Source organism: Athene noctua, chromosome 2, assembly GCF_965140245.1.
Source record: "Athene noctua chromosome 2, bAthNoc1.hap1.1, whole genome shotgun sequence".
Classification (NCBI taxonomy): Eukaryota; Metazoa; Chordata; class Aves; order Strigiformes; family Strigidae; genus Athene; species Athene noctua.
Genome location: NC_134038.1, coordinates 124,446,654 through 124,470,061, shown reverse-complemented (window position 1 = coordinate 124,470,061; position 23,408 = coordinate 124,446,654). Strand labels below are relative to the sequence as shown.

General features: G+C 34.3%; 1 protein-coding gene across 1 annotated transcript in view; it reads left to right on the top strand.

Moving 5' to 3' along the window:
• MALRD1 (MAM and LDL receptor class A domain containing 1) overlaps positions 1-23,408 on the top strand; it is a 290,211-nt gene that overhangs the window by 137,089 nt on the left and 129,714 nt on the right. The window contains exons 26-27 of the mRNA XM_074897495.1: positions 12,798-13,043; positions 15,841-15,998. Coding sequence (XP_074753596.1) covers positions 12,798-13,043; positions 15,841-15,998 — 404 coding nt within the window. The remainder of the gene's footprint in view (positions 1-12,797; positions 13,044-15,840; positions 15,999-23,408) is intronic.

Sequence of the window (23,408 nt, the reverse complement as noted above, 5' to 3'; positions counted from 1 at the left end):
TAGGTTTTTTTCATCATCTCATACAGATCTCTTTCTTTTCCTAGGTTGGTTTAGATTTTATCAGAAATGTTTTTTGAGTTGCCTTGCTGCTAGTTTAGGCATAAATAACTGCCAAGTGATGAGCAGTTAGGTTTGAGAGCCTCAGAATGGTGGAAGATATAGAGTGTTTCCTTAATGCTGGTGCAGTATCTCATCTATGGGATGTGACTCACACTTGTTTAAATGTAGACTAAGCAGTTGTGGGATGATGGTGCATGATGCCCTCTCCCTATGACATCTGTTTCTGGTCATGTTCAGTGGCTGCAACCTGCCAATGGGTGGCTCTATTAGCATTTCCCTTTCGCCGGTACCTTACAGAGAAGAGATTTTGTCTTCATTAGATCCTTCTGTTCCACTCTAAAACTTCTCCCTTTGAAATCTTATTGTTTCTTTCATCTCCTTGCACAAGGTGTCACCTCAGGGCCTCAGACTCTCTTTCTGTTGTCTCTATTCAGACCTGACCATTGCCATTTTTGCACATGGAACTGAAGTAAAACTGTCCCACACCTGGGTACTGCAGGTATTCGAGACTGAGGCATTAAGGAGAGAGTAATTTAAATTCAAGACATTAGACTCACACTGAATGGTCTCTGACAGGTAATACTATGGAAAATAATGCCTCCAGTATTACTGTGCAAAGGTTTCACAGCAGAGGTTTGAAGATGACGACTGATACAAGGTCAGATTCAGAGGAAAATATAAAAGGTCAGAATATTGCCTTCAAAATATTATGAATTAAGAGACTAGAAATAATTCATAGCTGTTATGGGAAAAGGCCTTCAGATATGCTTTCTTGTTTAGTCTGTGTTTACTTTGAAGATCTTTCATTTTTTAAAATACTTTAGTGTAATTGAACTAATGATAGACTTAAATATTCTGTGTTTTATCCAGCACTGCCATTTTTTACAGAGACGTCATACAAGATTTTTATTTTGATAAAAGGGTTTATGAATTGGCTGCATAAAGCTTTACATATGACATATTTACTTCGATGCTCAGCTTGAGGATATGTAAAGCATCATTTATGTATTTTGTCAAAGACTAGAATGTGTCTTCTTTAACAGAAAGGTTTCCAAATTAGTATTTCTATTAAAAGACATCCTATTAAGGTTGAATTAAGCTACAAGGTCTGCTGCTAGCACAACAATGTCTTCTAACAGATGCCTTTGCATTTGTATTAGATATGATATTTTCCAGTTTTCTGTTTATTATCTGTTTTTTATGGAGCTATTTGCAATTATGTGGGGCTCTAAGAAAAACCTCAATAGTTTTTCAAACTGATGAAGTGCTTTTCATAATTCTACTGCTCAGATTCTACAGTTTTTTTGATTCCAGATCTTCTCACTAGTTGAATGTGTGCTTACATTTTAGAACAATACAGTTTATGAGCATATATATTGCTGAACATCATCTGGAGCACTTCGTGTATCTAAAGGATGCACAATCGTTTAAAGATGTGATATCAAAAATTCTTTTATTAGCATGATGAAAAATGACTTGAGGAATTATTTTCTACAAAAGCAACCTATTGTGCGAGATGAATTTGGGGATGATGTGGTAAATTAGTTGTTACATCAGAAGAAAATTGGTACCAATTTCAGTGAATGAGACCAATAATGTCAATGTAATTTTCTTTGTAAGAGTAATCTTAGTTTTCTGAAGAGTTCTAATAGCATACTTCAATGCTAAGTATGTAATAGCTAACTAGATAGAGAACTGAGTGAAACTGGAAGCAGAAACACTAGTTTTATGCTGTGATAAATGATCATAGAATAAGTACCAACAAAAATGACTGAAAGATTAGTTTCTGAATCTCAGCATTAATTAATCCAAGTTAAGTAAAATATATTAAGATTCAATTATTATTACTATGAATACTTCATATAATTAACTAGTTAATTAAAGCAGTTTAACTGTAAGTATTAGTTGTTTTTCTTTTCATGTGTACAAAAGATCGTAATGGAAATAACAAGATATCCTATGGGGAAGGACAGCAGAGACAAAGTGAAAAAAAAATCTTTAAAAAGTTACATTCTTCAACTTTAGATGAAGGAAGGTCGTGCAAAGAAAATACTTATCTAGAACAACTCTTTGTGCCTAATTTTGACTGTATAGTTTCTCATTAAGCAAATAACTATATTATTTTTTTAAAAACAGAAGTGTGACATTCATTAACAGAAATGAACTGTGACTATTTAATAACCAGTTATCAAGTAGAAATGAACTATTTCTTGAGGTTAAAAGGAACACAGTCTGTCCACCAGATCAGAAGTTATATCTACTCTGTCCCTCCCAACGGAGCATATACTTTTGCTTCTCCCCTGCATATATATATACACAATCACTTGCACAGTCCTAGAACAAATACTGACTTCTCTTAAACTGTTTGATACTGTAAACTTGGGAAACATGGCTGAAATATCTCTTGTGATATTTTGACATTTTTCATGCTTCTGCAAAAAAACAACACACCTAAAGGCTCTGTGCAAGCAGAACCTCTGTTCTAGAGAAAGTATTTTCCTACTGAGAAAATGTGTAACAGCAACAATATCAATACCGAGTTATAATTATTCCATGTTGATAAACTCAGACATGTTTTTGATCATAAGATTTTAAGCCTATTTATCTCTTATTCATAATTCTTAATATAAATGTGTTAGCAGGATATGTAAAACCTAATTAGGATGATAGAGAGCAAGTTACTTAGTCTAGTGACAAGGAATAAACAGTAGCTGACTCAGCAAATAAAGATTCAATATCCAAGAGAGAAACATTACTGTTATTCTTAATTTTTTTTTGCAGTAGGGTAACAAATCCTCAATAAATATTATCTTAAGCAAAAATCTTGCCTCTCTCTTCATACAAGGAAGAAAAAAATCCTTTCTATAGCAGAGCTATTGCTGTTCTGCTGTGTCAGGTGAGGACAGAGATAGATTCATATACATCCTACAACGTACTCCCTTTGGAATCAATTTCTGTGAAGGATGCTTGTGTGATTCTGTGTAGTGACTTTTAGGAGATTTACAGATGCATCCAAATGTAAATGCCCAAGAGGACAGTTTCCAAACAGATGCTATACATTGGTCAAAAAACTATTCCAGTCATGAAGCTAAAGTAGTAAGGCTGCTTACAGTTCTTTCCGTCTGTCCCTGAAGAATAACCCAGGATTGAGACTCTGAGATTTGAGAGAAGATTTGCCTCTTAGTGGAGATACAGAGTTTTAAGAGCTGATTTGAGAGCTTGGTTAGCCAGGCCAGTATTCAGTATTCTAATTCTAGTGCATACAAAACATGATCTACTGATTTATGAACTTGGAAAGACTCAGAGAAGTATTTCAGATTTTTAAAAACTCCTGAATTTGGATGCCCAGTTTCACATTAGTGAGACCTAGTTCATCAAAAAAGTCAATCTTCAGGAAAAGTCTTTCTCATGATTATTTCACAGCCATAGATAAAAAAATTATTTTTTATTTTGAAGTTGTCTAGTGTTGTGTGGCTAGGCTTTGAAAGAAGATTGGTGTAAGAAAGGTTGAACTTTCAGATGAAGGTTTGGGCCAGGTTAATATGAGGTTTTTGTACTTTGTTCCATGTTTCCCTTACCTTCCTTTCTGAGTGGAGGACAACTGAATTGCAGAGCTTGCATACAAATCAGTGTATCTGAACTGGTCATGAATAAATTTAGGCTAGATGATAAAAGGGTCCCTTATCTGAACACCAAAAAATAGTCTTTTGGTAGCAGCAATGGAGAAAGTTACTGATTATATTGAAGGCAGAGAAATGGCTTGAGGTGGGTGCCTTTCATAAAAGTGAACTAGACCTAGTGATTTGAGCAAATTCTTTTAAAACCCAACTTCCTATGAAGTGAGATAAAACAATTTCATCGTGGCTCTCTTTGCAACCGTTAACTTTTCTGCTGTTTCCTTGTTCAGTCACTTGCTAAGCTTATGTGCTACTATTTGCATACCTCAAAGAGTGATGCTAAACATGAACACATACTGAACTGAGGTACAGTTAATGCAGTTATTCTTGCTTTAGGGAAATAAACGATTGTTCAGGATTGGACTAATGTTAAATTAGGATAATCAGTATAAAATGCTTTTGTCTTAATTGTTCATACCGGTTGGGGAAAAAATAATGAACAGAACTACTTAATCACATTAGAAAACGTTAACTGTGTAAGTGACATTAGAGCATATAGATTCCAAATGCAATTGTTGTTACTTGCAGAATCTCACCTCACACCACTTATGCTGACTTTACAGGTTTATTTTTCATCTTTTTCTTTCATTGTCTGAGAACATGACTGTAACACAGAGGAAAGGGAAAAACTGACCATATTAGAAGCTGTGTTTCTTTGAGATACTGAGTGATTAAAGAGTTTGTTGATATCTTTCTCTTCTATCAAGCATAATGTATTTTTCATTTTCCTATTGACATTTACAGTAGAGGCTCAAATGTGTGTGGAAGGCTGTTCAAGACATCAATAACATCTTTTAATCATCATGTCCTCTTTAGCTCACTATAGCGTTTTGTCTAATGCAGATGAAAAGTTTTGTAATATCGTATGGTCAATACAGTAGTTCTGAGACTTATGCCTTCTGATCAATGAGAGATGAAGGATTCATAGGGGTCTTGAGATTCAGTTTAATCACTTTTGGACTTTTTTAGTTTCTTCTACACCTGACTCTTACTCAAGTATTGATAAAGAGTTTAAACATAGCTGTGTTTAAGTGCTGTAATTGTTTATAGAAACTCTGTGCAAATTATGTTTGTTGCAGATCTTTCACATTTTCATCCAGAATATTCCAGAGCAGTTTCCTTTGTAATTTACACTTGTATTGTTGAATATTAATACTGATTTAAGGGAATAGATGGACTTTCATAAATAGTAGAAATCCCCAACTAATAACAGATATATATAATTTGTTTTCTTCCTCTTTGAATAGTGAACAGTCATTTTATACCCATTTAAAAGTCATTCCTGGACCACCTCATAGTGTCTAACATGCCAAAGAAAATGCCAGTTCCCAGAAGAGACATCTGAGGTCTTGTGCACTTATAATACAATCACTCAGTGACTATTTGCCACTTTTACTTTCTAAGCCATGTCTTTCTTCATACCTTTTTTTTGCCAGACAAGAGGTTTCTAAAAGTATTTTGGTTTATACTTCCAGCTGTGGAACCAGCATTTCTCAAGTTCTCAGCCTCCATATCCACTGTCTTCTCTTACCTAGGTTAGATCTAACCAGGAGAGTGTCCTGCCCTCTGGTCTCAGAGTCAGGGCTGTGCCTGTAAATGAGAGCTGGTTGGTCAGGCTTTTGAGTGGCGTTTGAGGGATACATTTTCCACCTGTCACATTACTGAGCATGGTATGGCAGCTCTGGCAAGTTATATAAAGGGGATTTATGACTACACTGCAGCTCCACCTTCCACTATATGCTTTGGGCAACAATTTGGAGCATGGTGGAGAATGTGAAAGGAAAATATATTCCAGTGCAGCCAGCAAAGATCTCTTCTCCTTCAGCCTAAGCTATAACATCATCAATTGCTTTTAGTTCACTGCCTACACAGCTTTCTTTTTGTCTCCTTATAGAAATTCCTTCTGACATCTCACCTATTCAGAGTTTGTGCACCCTATTTCTCATGCTCAAGCTGCTCTGATTTATGGGTTTCTGCTTTACTTCAAGCCATCTTTTAGACTCAATCTGCAGATCTTTCTCCTATCAAAAACACAGGCAGTTAAATCACTGACCAGACTCTGCACTAGGCACCAGGAAACACAAATGCCATATTGTCTTCCACCCTTCAAACTCTCATATAGCAACCGGACCACTAAACTAGAGGTCACAACTAAATGACTTTGGGCTCTAAGGTAGAGGTGTCATCACTTATGCATCAGTCCAGGCTTTGATAAAAACACTATAATGTTTAGCTGTTCAGGCAAGGTGTCAGTGTACAGTTATGTTTTAGGTGAGCTGTTGAATTGCACTTCTAAAGGGCATACTACAACTTGGAGTCAAGCCTGGAGGTCTTCAGAAGGGTGCTTGAATGGCTTCTTTCCAGATCTGCTGCACCAAGACATTCTCACATGGCACATGGGCTGTGTTGCTGCCTTCTGTGGTGGAGAAAGCTGGAGATGCAAGACTGACTTTAAACTTTTTGGACCTAAAGGTGCATACTACTATGAAAAGTCACAAGTGAAAGAAAAACCAAAAATTTTTAAATGTTTGACATATTTTTAGGATTGTGGATTTTATACCTAAGGAACATTTCTTCTTTCTTTGTCTTTGCTAAGGAGTTCAGGCAGTGAATATTTAGGTTTAATTTGTTTGAGCTGAAACATGACCAACTAAAAATTTGTTTCACTTTTTTTTTTTTTAATTTACTAAGAGTAAGATGTAAGTTAAGCTTTTCAGGTTAGTATTTAATCTTTCTCACCATAGTAAATGCATATGATGAGTACTATTACTTCTGAAAAAGTTTTGCTTAAAAACTAGATATGGATTCCTTTTTGTCTTAGTATTCCTTTCTTCACCCTTAAGAAGACAGGTTCTAAATTTCAGTTTGTCTTTGGAAAAGGAAGACTGTATATAAGGATTAATACATCCCTGTTCCCATTATCCACATGTCTTGTTATAGCAGTTTTCCTTGTCTATCCATTTCTTTATGCTGGAGATCTAAACCATCTGATTAACAGTGGAATAATCATTATAACATGTCCTTGTACCTTGTTTCAGTTTTCTGGCAAGAAATAAACTAGTCTCAATGCTATTGTGGTAGAAGGAGTACCTATTAATGAATTCAGGCCTAGGTCTCTTCTCATTCACCATAGGAATTTCTCATCTGAAGAGATCAGCTGAAAATTTCCATTTAAGCTAACCTGCTAATATGTTTTATAGACTAAATAGGTGTGGAATTACTCAAGCAACATGGGAAAGTATGCACTATTTCTATTACTGACAGTGTTAGTATATTCCTTTGAGTGAATGCACATTCGCATACATCTAAGCACTTAAGACTGAGGATTTTATTCTTTATAATATTGTTTTTAGAGTTACCCTGCCCTGCCTGTAGTATATCAGACAAACTCAGTATGAAGAGACGCTGAATGCTCATTTTGTCTTGAGCTCCCCTTATCCTTCAGAATTTCTGTTAACCTTAGATACAGCAAAGCACAATGTTAGGGCACACTGAATGTGTCACAGATTGTGTATGTCTTAAAGTGTATTGAATGACTGATAAATAACCATCCTTTTCTAATGAGAAATAATAAAGCACTAGGAAACAGAACAAAGAAGATACTTCAGTGCTCTGTCATGGATAGAGACAATAATGTTGAACAGTGATATGTTACCTTGCCATTTCTGGTTTTGATACTTAATTGTTCTGTGGATGAATATTATTGGATCTGATTACTGGAAAGAAACTATCTTATGTTTGTATGTGGAAATGGACAAGATAAGAAATCAGCTGTGGAAGTTTCGGTTGTTGGAGAAGCCTTCATCAGCTCTTTGTCATGGGAGAAACTTATAAGATTAGCTATTTCTTCTCAAAGTCCCTTTTGCAAATGAACTTAAGCTGTTGTTTTTTAAACTTTCAGTTGTTCAGAAGGCAAATCAATATGTCAAGGTATTTGAGAGGCTTACAAAACCAAAAAAATAAAATATTTGCACTCAATCCTAGAAAAAGCAGACTATTAACAAAGAGTGAGCTCATAATGTGTAGTAGTTTTTAAGTCTTTTGTTCCAGCACTTCAGCTTCTGAAAATCTTTAAAAGTTCTTGGAGTTTCCAAAGCTTTGCTTTTGAAATGAGATACATTTTTCACATTCCTGTGCTGACAAGTCATTATTACTATGCATCATCAACTGTGATGAAAGCACTTTACTCTGTGTCCTTGGGTTATACTGGTGAAATATTAGAGGAAAGATGTTCTTGTTAACAATTTTTTTTTTAAGGACACATAACAATTCAGTCATACAGTAATGTCAACTCAGAGCAAGAATGATAATGGAGTAACTGTTGCAGGGAAAAACTCAAGAGATCTAAATTATCTGGAGAGCCCCTATCCCTGGGATGTCAAACTCTTAGCCTGCTGATTAATTACTCTGACCTCTGTACCAGATTATTGTTCTACAGGAACTCTAGCTTTGATTTAGGAACAGGTATACTTCCAGTTATGTGAATGTAAATAAAATATTTTGAAAATATTTTGAAGCAGACCAATCTTTTCAAGGCTACTGATGTGTTATTCTGATACTTCTGAGAATTGTAAACTACCCCTTTCATTTGATTTAGGTTTGGAAAACATAGACAATGATACCATTAAATATAACAAGTTTAAGAAGCACAAGTTTAACAACTTTTGGAATATCCTTATCACTAATCTGTTTCATGTCATTCTAAAATATGAATTAGCTTGCTAGTGATTTTAAAGCAATGCTGATATAAAATAAGTAATGAAAAAGAAACAAGTTTAAATTATGAGAATTGTTAAATGCTTATTACTAGAGCCATAACTACTGGAATCAATATGCAAAGATATTTTTGCAATTTTCTAGAAATTCTGATCTTATTTATCGGTTTAATTATCATACTTAATTTATTTCCATTAAACAAAGATATTTAAAGGACCAGCTTCTAGAAGGCTGGAATATAATGCAGAAATTTGAAATTTTCATCTCTATTTTGCAAGTACAATAGGCCTGGATAAACGTTTAGTTTATCTATTATAATCTCATATTTATATAAGCAAATTAAGGTCTGAAACTGCAATTGATTTTTAAAACCAAAAAGCACTACTATTAATATGTAATTTAACCTCCTATATAACATTAACCATATTGTCATCTAGAGTTTTTCTCAATTTAGAAAATATTTTTAAGTTAAACTAAAGCATATGTGTCAGGAAAAAATTCAGTTTCTATTTAAAGTCCTTAACTGATAGAGTATTTAGCGCAGTCTTTGGTTATCAGTTCAGTTTTTAATTACTCAATCATTTTATTTTAATTTGAACTTCACTAACTTCAATTTTCCAACATGTTAATCTTTGGGCTTTTTCTACTAGATTAGAGCCTTCTGATATCAGTGTTTGTCTTCTTACAGATAATTACAGAATATGATCAAGCTGTTTCTTTAGCTTGTATCTGAAAAATTACATTGGTTGGGCTCCATTTGGTCACTTAATGCAAGTGTGTAATCAGACAATTGCTTTAGAAATCTTTCATGTCCAATCCAAGGAAATATGAGACAATTTGTTATCAATATTGAGTGAAAATAAAATTATTGCATACTCATATATGAGTCCAAATACCTTGTGAGAACTTGTAATGTATTTTAATGGTAAAGTAATAAGCGGTATTCATAAAACAAAAAACACACTACTACCTTCATACAGGGAAGAATGAGTGATTCTCATCCTGAAATACCAGGCAAACTAAATATTTTGCAGGAAATGAACAACTGATCAAGAGTTTGGGTGATAAAAAAAAAAAAAAATTAAGATGTTTCTGAACAGAGATTTAGGAAGATCATCTAAAGATCTTAAGACCTTTTAAGTGACATTGATAAAATTTAAGTCCTTCTCAAGTATATCCATCTGCTAAAGGGAAAGAAATGAATAAACAAATAAATAATAAATAAAATTGTGTTTCTGCATCATCTTATCATGCATTCCTGGAGTTAATTTATTCTACAGGATTTAAAACTTTATTTTAGTTTATTTTCAGAGAAGAGCTAAACAAGCAATAAAGTTATTACTATGATATAGAGTGATATAAAAATTAGCTACCTCATAGAAAAATCCTGTTGTGACACAGGCTATGGTTTCAAAGATTAAAGAATAATTTTTTCCCTTCTGGAACTGATTTCTTTGAGAACACAACCATTTTTGCCAGAGTTTGAAGTTTATGTGAATAATACACATAGATGCCATTTCTTAATATGAATGTCTTTCCTGTAATTTATTGCTGCTCTGCCTCAACGCTGCAACCTATATGCCATATTATCTTTATTACTATTCAAAGAGCATTGATGTAGAAGATAAACCATATTATGATTATGCTGGTAAGATTACTTTCTCTCTTGATGTTTATAGGTACATTTTTTTCAAAATACATCTAAGAGAAACACCTTCATAAAATATAGGTGATTAATCCTTGTCCTAATTACATATTTTAAAATATAAATGTTCCATCTGTTGATCTTGTTCAAGATATATAAAACAAGGGTATTATTGACTGGTGCAGCCATTTTCCTCTGTTGTGTAAATCCTCCTCAAATCAGAGACTATTGATCTGAAAGACACTAACAGATCCTTTGGATCCACTGCAGCCTAGTGTGTTGATGTAGTTACCACATAGGGCAAAAAGTCTGCCTTTTCTCCTGCTTGGAGGAAAAAGTTACTGAACCTTGCAAAGAAGTTCCTCTCAATTCAATCCCTATTATAGCCACAAGCATTTATATAACAGAGTGTTTGGATTGTTCAGATTGGGAAAATGTAGAGTGGAAAGGAAGAGAGCTCACCCCCCCCTTTTCTTATAAGCTGTTTTTTTGCTATTTTGTTGTTTATTTTGGTTTGGTTTGGGGTTTTTTTACAGTTATAAAGCCTTAAAAAATTGTCATTTAAAGAGAAAACATACTGTCAAAGTACATCCAGAAACAGGTCACGTTACACACTCAGTTAGACAGTGTAATATCTTTCATTACACATGCTTGAAAAGATTCATTCATGTCAGGATTCAAGATGGATTTTTTTGTTTTTCCTCAGAAAACAAAGACTTCCACTTTTCAACTCCACTTTTTGTTTTGACCTGAAACTGGAAGTAATGCCTCAAACTGAAATAGTTATTGCAATTATTGATCATGATGAACATCAAGGAAAAGTATTTCAAGCGTGGAATGCATCCTGAAATTTAAATTCCTAGTTTGATGACAAAATAAATTATTTGCTTAATTTTTTAGTGCATTCATATAAAAGGAATGTAGGGTTATAATAACTAGTTCCTAAAAATAGATGCCATTTATATTAGGCAGCAATTTTATAACAAATCTCTGTCACCCTTTGGGAAACAACACAGATGATTGAAATTCTGAAGCAGACTGATAGAAGTTTCTGGTGGACTCTAGCTGTCTTGCAGGTTACAATAATTAGACACTGACTGATACATTGATTTTCAGAGATTGTATACTAATAAAAATCCCACTGATGCTTTCATAACTCGTAACAGTGAACTTCAAACAAGTCTTTTTCTTCTAGTCAGAGCCTACCCATTTTCCCTGTCTCCAGCTCTGGAGACCTTTGACATTCCTGACTTTCTAAGTCATTATCAGACTTTTATTCTGGCTTGCTGTTTTTTTATTCTGTTCAGGACTTTTTCTTCCTTTCTCTGAGAACGGTTAAAAGCCAAGTCACACACAGTCTTCTAGAGTAAACATGATACATACTTCTATGTTACTAAGAAATCAGGAATTAAAACTTAAAGATTTCCTTGGAAATCTTGCTAGAGATATCTATGGTATTCCAATATTTATTTGTATGTAATTGTTTATTTTTACTAAGTATGTGTTAGGATTTTTTTTACTTAAAAAAGAGGGACTAATGCTTGTTTTCTTTAGCTAACACCTAGTGATTCAAGGCTTCTTTCCACTGCAGCCAAAACCTACAGCAAAGGGGTGTGTCAATGCCCTTTTACTTAGTTTGGGGCATTTGTAATGTAGAGTCTGGCATTAACAGTCTGAAGGATGGAGGTTGTCAACACACAACTGGATACTCCATCTCTTATTTTCTTTTGTTAATAAATCAGTCATTCTGACCTCTTAATAAAATCCAGCCTTATGTGAATTTCATTTAGCTCCATCAGGCCCTCCTTTAAATTAAGGTAGTGGTAACGGAAACATGTTTTTAGCACCATATGATTTTCAGTATCAATTAACTCAGATTCTTCCCGTACTTGTACAACTTTCATACATGTGTATATTTTAATTTTATGTCTGATGAGCTAATATAGTGATACACCTATTTTAAAATAAAATTATGCTTGTGCATTTATTTCTGACAAAGCAAATAGATGAAGGAAATAAGGTGGGTCCATTTCAGAATTTTGTGTCTCTCTTCCTGATTAGAGAATATACTGAAGGGGCTGCTTTTTATCCAGGGCCCTGCAGAAACTGATCTGAAATGAAAACATGAAGCTTAGAAATGGATCCTGTGAAATGAGTCCTACGATTTTTAGGCTGTACAATAGCAGAATTATCCTTAATAATGCCAGGAGTACTGCACAAAAAGGACAGCATCAACCCACTGAACCCATTTAAAAAAAAAAAAAAAAGAAAAAAAAAAAAGAGAAATCCATTAAAAGGCAAACCTCTGTAGTTAAAATAGAAAAGCTTTTTCTTCCAAATTGGGGCTGCTAAACTGAGCTCAATTTTGTAGCTAAAATGAAATGGTTTAATCCTACACCACATGAAAGGAGAGTGTCAGCAATTAAGACAGACTAGAAAGCTTTGTTAGTGAAGGAATGCCTGGCTGGAACTTGCCCTCAAAGGCTTTACAAGGGAAGCAGTCATTTATTTAGGCAATCTCTTGACAAAATACAAAAGAAATAAACTGATAATGGATTGGCACTTCAGGGGAACCAAAGGCTTTTAATAAAACTGTTCTGGACCACCCTCCTCCTCCTAAATATCCAATTCTGAGATGTAACCTTCTAGTAACCTTGCTAGTGCGATTCACCAGGACACCCCCATTCTTCTCTTTTCAGGCTCCTGCTCACATGGGTATTGGCAATGTCAGAACGGCAAGTGTTACAGAACAGAACAAAGATGTGATTTTGAAGACGACTGTGGGGATAATACAGATGAGAGTGAATGTGGAACTTCCTGCACTTTTGAGAATGGCAGATGTGGCTGGCAAAATTCTTTGGCGGACAATTTTAACTGGGTGCTAGGGGTCAGCTTGCCTCGAAGTCTTAGACCTCCCGGGGACCACACGCTTGGAAATAGAACCGGTACGTTGTCAGTTCACAAACAAGATGTAATTGTCTTCATGAAGCTTTTCATACTTCCCTTCACAGGCAGCAGGAGGGCTCTAACATGTCTAATCAAGGTGTCATTTTTAATGAATTAACTGGGTAACAATATCAAAATATTAATTACTGTTGTGAAATGACTTTAAGTTAGGAGAAATTGCTTCTCCGTTGTTTCTCCTTTATTGCTGTATGAGTCAAGCAAGATTATTTGTTACTTGTGTAGGAAAGAGGCATTTGGTCTGGCTGCAGCTTGCAAGGGTGAGTTAGCTGAGCTCTGAGATCCACTGGGTACCACTCCTCCAGAGACTGAGCTCATTTCCAGGAAGCTTACCCATAGTGGCTATTCATTGTTTAATTTCAGATAATTTTAAATACATTTAAATAAATAAACCTTCTTTGTTATTGACAGTGCAGCTCCTAGTTTATTTTGGCCAAAGCACTCAGTTACCTGTTCTTGTTCTTGCTACAAGCTCTGTGCCTTCATCCTCTGCTTTTGAAGGTCCCATAGCTCAGGCAAAGTTGTTACCAAAGTTAAGTGCAGAACTGATCTTAAATTGAGATATTCTACAGCAGAGTTGCAGAAAGGCATGAGACTTGTATTTAGTAGTTGTTGAATGTTTACAGGAACTGCTGAAGGACAAAACCTAATAAATCCAAAGTTTACTTGAAGATATGTAGAAACTCAGGGGCTAGTGAAAGTTTGCCAGGGTTGCTGAGGGTGAAACAGGCACAAACAATCACAAAGATTATGTGTTCATATGTTTTTAAATTTTGAGACAGTCCGGTGTGGCTGCATTTCACTGATCTCAAAGTAGGATGCAGTTCAAAAGAACTGCCCTTCAATGTGCCCCTGTCTTTCACTCAGCTTTTAAAGAGGCCAGTTCCATTAGATCACAGAGTTATGTATCTCTGTTGAGATATCTCTGGTATATATGTTGAATTTGTTCCACATATGAATAAAATTATTGATGATCTAATTCTCAAGCCTGGAAATTTACCCTATAATCTGAAAGTTAATTGGTTTTGTTGTGGTGAGTTACCAAACCGGTTAAATTTTGTCCTCAAATAATATATTTAGAATTAGGTTCGATTTTCACAATTTTAATGTGTTCAAATTTTTAAAGGTAAAGGTGGTATCTGGCCATACGGTTAGAACTGATATCACTTAATAATTGTGTTTATCATGAAAGAACCAAAACAAGATTGAGTTTAGCTGTTAAAACTTTGTCATATGTGGTAGAGAATCCTGTGGTATTCAGTGATGGGTCCTTGTACAAAGATGAATTTCAACACTTACTTCCAAAACCACAGTTCTGGAACTTACATCTAGCAATTACTTAATTCTAACTTCCCTATTAACACCTCTGATTTCAGCATTAAAATGTTGAGAATTTGCTTATGACTAGAATTGCATAATTCTGGTTGGAATTAAGTGATTTGTTCTATTATCTTCTAGCCAAGCTTGACTATCTGTGACCAGTCCACTGTCCCACAGTTCTGGTTTCAGCTATTCAGATCAAGGGGTCTTTCAGAGTGCCCCTTGTCTGCCACCTGTCAGTCAAGTTTCCTTCCAAAGAAGATTGTGAAAGCTTTTTAGGTTGGGGTGCTTTGATTTGGTCTTCACCTTACAGAAGTCATTTGCCTAATATTAGAAAGACATTAACAAACATCAACATGCCCAGCACTCAATCCAGTCTAGGCACGTCTTCCTAGCAGACATTTATGCCATGATATCATATGGTTTTGATATCTCATACTGTTTATGTACATGGCTTTTTTAACACACAAAATAACAGATGTAGAAAAAAAAAAAGTTCATTTGCTGGGTCTAATTATATTTTATTTTAAATATTGTTATGAATATATCACTACACTTGTTAAATATGTGCTTGACCTCAGGGAAAAAGCAAATTTCTCATCCAATAATATTATGGCAAACATCTATGGTTGTAACTTAGCCAGAGAAGTGTCAAAGTTAGAATGAACCCCTTTTACTCTACCTCTAATGAAGTAATCTTTTTCTCTAATTCATATACAGAAACTTTAGTAGATGTGCAAATATAATTTAACAGTGTGTTATTTATACTACATTTATGTTTGTGTGAACTACATATTTGGGTTTTGCACAAAGGAAAAAGTTAATACGTAAACTTGCAGAATTTATTATACTTCTGATTAAAAATAAAAATGGAAAATGCAAGGATTATATGAGTGTTGGAAAATATTAATTGCAGGCACCTATTTTTGCAGTTTCCTCTGACTAAATAATTTAAATGTGAGTTAATATTCATACATTATAGAGTACAGATGGCCAAAGGTAATATGAATCATTAGGGATGCCTAATGATTTATAAATGTATGAAAGTTTTTTACCTGTTCCGTAAGTTTTTGCATATTGTGACTCGCTATTTTGAAGGTTATCTTTTAGAAAACTTCATCCTGAAATGTACCATGGTGTAGCTACTGTATAATGTACTGTCAAAATAGTAGTAATGATGTTGGTCAAGGACATGTAATCAGAGTAGCAGGGAAACATGGAAGTATTCCTGCTCTTCTTCGCAGGCCCATCCAACTCTTAAGCTGATCCCAGTTTATTCCTCATATAACAAGAACACAAAGAATGTGATCTAGTCATTTTTTACCCTAAGCCAAAGTTCACTAGTATAGGACCTATATGGGAAGTATACTTCATACGTCTTGGCATTTATTTTGCTGAGATTTGGAATTCATTTGAAAGTCCACAATAACTTTTTGGTAATACGTCATTTAATTTCAGGACAATTCCTGTATCTTGAGGCTACTGCAATAGGCTTAAAAAATGAAAAAGCCCATGTGAAGAGTTCCAGATGGAAAGAATCAAGTGGGACTTGTGTGATGACCTTTTGGTATTTCAAGTCATCAAAAGCCATGGGACATATTCAGGTTCTGATTAAGGTAATAATTTTTTTTTTTTTTCTTTTCAATGTCTGATATCTGTAAGGGTGTATGTGCTCTGGCAGAGTGCTTTGGCATACCAATGTTTCAGTTTGTAGACTGGAAGAGCTCCTAGGCACCTCCTAGTTCAGTGTTCGGTGTTCAGTGCTGGTTTTTACTGTTCTAGACTCTTAAATATGCTTTAACCATTTCTCTTCTAAAAGAAGTTTATCTGAAAAGCCAGAGAAGATCTTTTCAAAATCTCTTTCTATTTTCCCTCTTCACATACAGTACCTTTCTCTTTGATATTCTGCATGAGAGCGCTATTTTCATATAGTATTACTATCCCTATTGGTAGCTATCATTATACAAGCCTATTGTTCTGACAGGATGACATCCACCAAAAAAAATAAACTGGCAACCTGCACTAAGTGAGAAGTAAATGCAAAAATGTAACCGTATTAAATTATTTATCTTTTTATGTAGACAGGTACAGAATATATAGTCAATTTTCTTTAGAAATGGCATTTTCTTCAATAAATATGAGATGACCAAAAAATTATAAAAAAAAAAAAGAAAAAACAGTTATTCACAAGTGAAAAATTATATATTTCTTGAAAAATGGCTGTTCCATTTGTTGTTTGTTAAAAATAAAAATGATTAAATGCTTGTAAAAGCAAATTTTAAACCATATGGTTCTGAGTAAAATGTAGAAATTAATGACCAGTTTAGCAAAAGCAATATTTCACTTCCCTGGGCATGCTATCCATTTTAATGCTATTGGGCATTTTAATGGTGTTCCAACACAATGACCAAATATACCACTTCTAGGTGTCGTAGAAACCTTTGCAAATGAGAGTTTGTTTATTTGTACTTATCTGTATCTGACTATTCAAGTATTAATCACAGTGCAAATTATTAGCCATATATCTGTCAACTTGTCTTCAGTATCTCTAATAAGATCTTGGGATAGAAATTATTTTGGTGAATTGCATTAAAATTTCTGTTTTATTGCCAGTGCACTTGTTGACTGCCTTAACTTTTAATGATAAATCATATTTTGTCCTTGAAAATAAATTTCTAAGTATTTTTTCTCAAATGTTCTGGATATTATACGAATAATTCAAAAGCCTGGAAGATAAAACATTTCAATAGTCTTTAATATCTAAAGACTCGACCTAAGCTAAGCCTGTCTGAAATGTAAAAACAGTGAGCTGTTTGACAGCCATTAGGAGATTTTTTTCCTGGATTAGTCCAAACATCTACAGATGACAACAGTTCACTCATCACGTAACTGTATAGTTAATGGGATGTTTTTATTCAACTGTTTCCTGGAAAACCTTGAATCTTTAAAGGAGGCAAGCAGGTTAAAAAAAAAACCACAACCAATTTGTTGTTTGTAAATAACATTTTTTCGGCACTGTATTCAAAATCAAAAAGAAAAATAGATCCCGTTACTTAAAATAAATAAGGTGTAAAACATTTATTTTAACTTAGAGTTCAAATTATGTTCTCATCTTGTTACTCAAAGGTGCATTTTATAGCACCCAAATATTGTAATTATGAACATTTTAATATTGCTTAACTTTAATTGTAAATTAATTTGTAAACTCACTTTGGTGGAAAATAAATAGCAGCTGCATTCTGTTTGTGTAAGTAGTTGCACTTAAATTATTGCTGTTGATTGTGTACCGTAATTATCACATTAAGTATGTTGCAACACGGACAATCGCCTTAAAACGGAAAAATAATTATCTCTCATTTTCTTACATGCAGTGAAATTAATAATACACTTTCAAATCCTTCTGTTACACGGGACAAAAATAAGTGAAATAAAAGAAAATCAAACAAACCACACCATCTAAAATGAGTTAAAAAGTGATATTTATTCTCTGTTGGGATATTGTCTCTGAAGGGTTCAAGTCCAGTAGTCAAAATTCTTATTTTTTCCACCCTCAGAATGGACAAAGGGATTTAATTTTAGTATTTTTTAACAAAATTGACCATGTAAAGTTTTACTAGATAGTTATCCCCATTGATAAGTGCCTGTAGAGATTCTTTCCTACAGTACTTTTTAATATTTGTTTGAAATATAATGTTCAAATATATAACTTTTATGGAATTTTCTAGATCACAATCAGTAATATTTCCTTTCTCTAGGTTTTGGGAATATTCTTTATGTATTCTCTTTCTTCTTCTTACAGTGAGACATTGCCCTCTTCTTATTTTCACCTAATTTTACTACCCTAAAAATCTTTTCAGAAATTATTTTTATGTTATTTTGAATCCTTGTCTCCAGGGAGCTTAAAGAGGTTTTTAAAGACAGTGTAAATGGAAGACATTTGCGTAACAACATTATTTTTATTGATTTTTTTTTTTTAATGAAGGCAAAAATTCTATATGGAAATAGGAAAAAATATTCTTATTACTGTATCTGGGATTGTTTTGCAGATCAGTCTATTTTGCCGGTTATGTTGCTTATAGGAATTCGTAACTCAATATTATAATTAGAGTTGCTATTTAACAGTGTCTGTATGAATAAAAACTAATTAAACAACACATAGTCATGGGAAGTCATACTGAAGCTTCTCCTGCTGGTTCAAACTGCAATGCCAATATATATCCATCCAGTCTGAGAATCTCTTGTTTTAAAATTAAGTTAATGTCAGTGAAAGCAAATCAGCAGATTATGATTAGTTGAAAATGTAAAGACAAGATAACCTGGGAAGGAGTTCACTATCTCAAGTTATACAGCTTAGCAAACTGTCTTTTGTTAAAATCATCATGTTCATTAAATTTAAACTGAGAGCGAAAACATGTGTTCAATGGCACAGTAATGAACAATATGATGAGGAAATATCATACGGAGGCAGAATGAGAAAGACATTTCTCCTCCTGCTGAATATCACAGTGGAAGAAAAATGCTAATCAAGAGTAAAAAGCCATTTTTTAAAAATCATAGTTGATAGCATGTACTGGTGTCTTAATATTTTCATTGCTTGTCCACATTCAGGAAGTTTAAAAATATTGTCTATCATATGACTAAAGTAGTATCTCAGGTTATATAAATAAAGTTTCAGGATCATAAAGGAGATACTATAGCCAAGCATGAACTTTTATGTTAAGGTTTGCAGTTAGAGAAAACAAATTCATTTTCTAATGGAATTTCTCTGCAGTTACTCTTTTTTTTTTTCCCCCCTTCAGATTTTGCTACATATTCTTCATATAAACCTCTCTGTATATGTAATAATAATCTAATCAAAATGATAGGACATGGAACTAGTTGCAAAAATACTGTATTCTTCAAATCAACCCACTAAACATTTATGCAATATCCAACTCAATATCCATCTGAATTGAAATTACAAAGTGTTTAATATCAGTGTAAAAGCTCACCAGGCAAACAGAGTATCACCAGAAGAGACCTGGATATAACTAGTCAAAACTTTGCTACTGCAGTGAGATTTTGAGATACTTCTAAACTTTTTAGGCAGTTGTAAGAGAATACAAATCCATTGTAAAAGAGATTCTGAAGCTAAAGTGCAGCATATTCCCTATGTCTGTTTTAGTGATGATAGTGGTGTTCCTCCTCAGCACTCAATACTGGTTTATTTTTTGAGTCAGAAGAAACAGTGTTATTTTTAAACGTGCTTCTAAAGAGGCAAGCAAGAATTCTTAGGTGAATGGAATGATACATTTTACTGTTCTGCAGATCTGAACATAAGTTTCCTACTGCTGTTTAAGTTGTTTCTGTCATAAAAAATAAGCAAGTCTTAGGTATCACAGTGAGGAAAGAACAACAATCAAAGAATAAAACAATTTGTTGAAGATAATTTTTGTGGGATCAGTGTAAATTGCCCTGCACACAGACAGGATTTAACTGGGGAGGTCTCTTTTGAGGATTTGAAAAAGGCCTCTAAAAAGAAATATATAGATATATAAAGAAAGGTGAAATCTGTCGTTAGTACTATACACAGGATCTCATTAGGAAGTTCCAGTTGACCTTACTCAGGCGTTTAATTAATTCCACCCAGTTACAAATGAGCAAAGACATAACGATATTTAGGAGGACAAGAAGTCCTGGCCAGCTCACAGCAAGTGAAGCAGGACCCCATGGACACTGCCACAGTGTCCGACTAAGCTGGCCAGGGCAACAGGCAGCTGGAGCCAGCAGCCAGCATCTTCCAGATGCTCAGGGCTGATGCAGCACAGACCTGTCACCTGGTTGCTGTGGCTGCTCAGCAAAAGCTGGAAACTGTCACAGTTATTCTCTTGATATTGTTGTTCTTAGTTAGCCTAAGGCAGAGAGGCTCGTACTGTAGAAATGTATAGTTTAGCAAGTGCCATAGCTCAGGTATAGATGTCTCATGGTGGTTTTTTTAATTCCCTGGTTATTTTTAGTGGAGTAGCCTACTGTCTGGATCTGTCAACAGGAAAACCTGCAGCAGAGATACTGCAGATGACAGCTGATAACTTCTGGACATTTGTATTTCTAAGACTGAGTAGTTTAAAATAAAATTTTCCCAAATCAGTATCATTGACCCTACTTCTATGGGAAGTCACTCAAAAATAAAGTCTGAGGAAACAGCTTATTCTGCTTCACAACTTAAAATAGACTGTGTATTTCTACATTGATTCTTCTCACTGACTGCATGAAAAACAATCAACTCACATTAATGTAGAAGTTATAGATTGCATTGGGTTCACGTAGGCTCAAAGCAGATTATCTGACCTCCATGCTGCTAGAGGAAGAAACTTCAGATTTTCAAAGATTTGCTTCAGTGTTTTAAGAGTCTGCTGAACTTCAAAGCATGTTCCAAACAATGTAAAAAACATAGATTTTTCATTTGCCCTCTTAAGACATAATAGACTTTTAAGATAAATTCTTTAAATCTAATGCATAAAAGTAAAGGTTCCTAGTATTTGTATATGGGTGAAATAGATATATGAACATATCTAGCTATATGTTCAGTAGCTTACATTTGTCCTTTTTCCTTTGCACCCTATTACTTGGTTTCAAATAGTTTTCCTTTATTAAATTCAGCAAAATACATATTCAGGAGAATTTGGTTCCACATAGCCCAGAGCTACTGGCCTTTATTTAATGAGTATTTATAGCTCTCAAAAGGGACACAGTTTTAAACCTTTTGCTCCCATTGTTGACCTGTGAACTGTTGTTGAAAGTTTTATTTGAGTCAATGAAATGTCTGATCTGACTAATGAGTAGGAGTAAGGGAGTATTACCTTAATCCCAAGAGCTTTAAAGGAAATCGGTAGGGATACTGTGAAATATGGTATTACTTGACAAGAAAGAAAAGAATATTAACTTGTATGGCAATTTTACTTCCCAGAGCAAGATAATTATGTATTTATATCTCCTGAATTGAATACAGAATCTGAAACAACACCTTCCACCTTTTTAGGCATTATTTCAAACAGGGTTGTTGTAGGTCTGGTTTTGACGCCATGACATAAACATATCTCCAAGAGACAATGATTAAATAGAAATAAGTCAGTTTTCAGTGGAAGCATCCTTTCTCAAAAACAGTACACATAGATGGGACAAACAAATATGCACAACCGTAGATTAGGGCAGACACCATTCAGTGCATTTTATTTTCCCAGATGAGTACATTAGGAAGTTATTACGGTCTTCTTAACTGTAAATTGTTGGAAGCACATAATTCATTGTATCCTTATACTGCAATCAGATGTAAGCATTCATTTCAAAGAGTTGGTAAGCTGGAATAATACATTTGGACATGCTTTGAAGGAAAAAAAAAATATTTTAAAGGGTTAAAGGATCATCCTTGTATTTTGGAACTTGCTTGTGAAGACAAGAGGTTCATCAGAGGATTTGTAATTTAAAGTCATCATATTTCTAGAAAAATATAAGAGAAATTGTTCGTATGTGAATTATTAAGCTTTTTTTAAAAAAAACATTCTTTGAGAGCTTGACCTTTTTCTCCCTTAGGAGATGAGGAGGACAAGTGGTAAATGATTAGTGTGACTAAGGGCATATCTCTGTCAGGCAGGGCAGTGCCTGGTTAGAAAACTGAACAGTCTGACAGATTGAGACAGCATGATGCATACCAAATCATCAAAGCAACACAACAGTATCCTATAACATTATACCTGGAATCACAAGCCCTGCCTCTTAGGGCTAATATCACTATCCTATTTTGTATCCCAGCCTGGCACCACATTGCATGGTGTGGCATAGATGAAGAATGCATTTTCAGTCTCCTCCACACTGCACTGTTCTTCAGTGTTGTTTCACTGAACTCATGCCCCAAATCAGAGATCTTTGGAGTGATTTACTTTATTTGTCAGCTCATAATCTCACAGAGTGGTCGTGGTTACATTGCTGCTTTTTAGCATATGAGGCTTTGAAACATCTTTGGGATCTTTGCAGATCAGACTTCTTTTGCTCTTTTCTAACACTTTTCAGGACAGACATTCAACAGCAACAGCTGTGATTTAAGTGTATCTCAGGGCAGAGTCCTTTTAAGGCTCATAAAGCTGCTGTTTAATGATTTTTACTAAAGCCTCAAGACATCAAAATCAGGTCTTTTTTATATAGCAGCTATGAAACGGACATATTTTTATGAAGACAAAAGGACTTTATCTAAATGATAGAAATGTAGCCTTGAGCTTTGGGCATTTTTATTAGTTTTTCATATCTCTTCTAAATAGGTAAATTTAGAAATTTAATTAACCTGTCTTTTTTAAAAAGAAAAATAAATAATGTAACATATAACCTAGTGCTTGCTAATATCTTTCAGAAAGCATATAGCATTGGTCAGATCTGAAATCCCAACAATATCTAATTTTTCTGTTCAACAAGACCCCTTGAAAACTGAACATCTCTGGGAGTTCCATTTAACCTCAGAAAAGGTGGAAGATCTTTCTTCTTTCTTTTTTCCTTTCTCATCTCTTTTCACACACCAAGGACACTTGGTCTTCCACTTAGAAAAGTATCTCCCTTTCGTCAAACACAGACTTAGCTGATGTTATACTAGCAAAACCTCAGCAAGCACCAATGTAGCACTAGTGGTCTTTGTAGGACATTAATTTGTTTCCAGTTTGATCATTTCTTAATGCAACGTTTGTTTTTAATTCAGTTTGGTTTGAGTGTCTTGGAGATGATCTAGTTTCTGGTAGTCTTTGATCTTTGCCAGGCTTGCAGATTTAATCTGTAGTGTGCTTAATCAGATTTTTTTTCAGTTTCTGGCCTTCACCTTTGAACCCACAGTAGCTTCAGGGGAAAAAAAAAAAAAAAAGTCAGTTGTATTTCTGTATTTGCTGTAATTTATTTCACAAAGATGGAAGTATCTGATTCCAATTTGTTTCATGCAAGAGTCAGAATAGGTCTTTTTAAGTACCTATATTTATGACTGTAATAATCTACATATGTATTTGTTTCTAGGT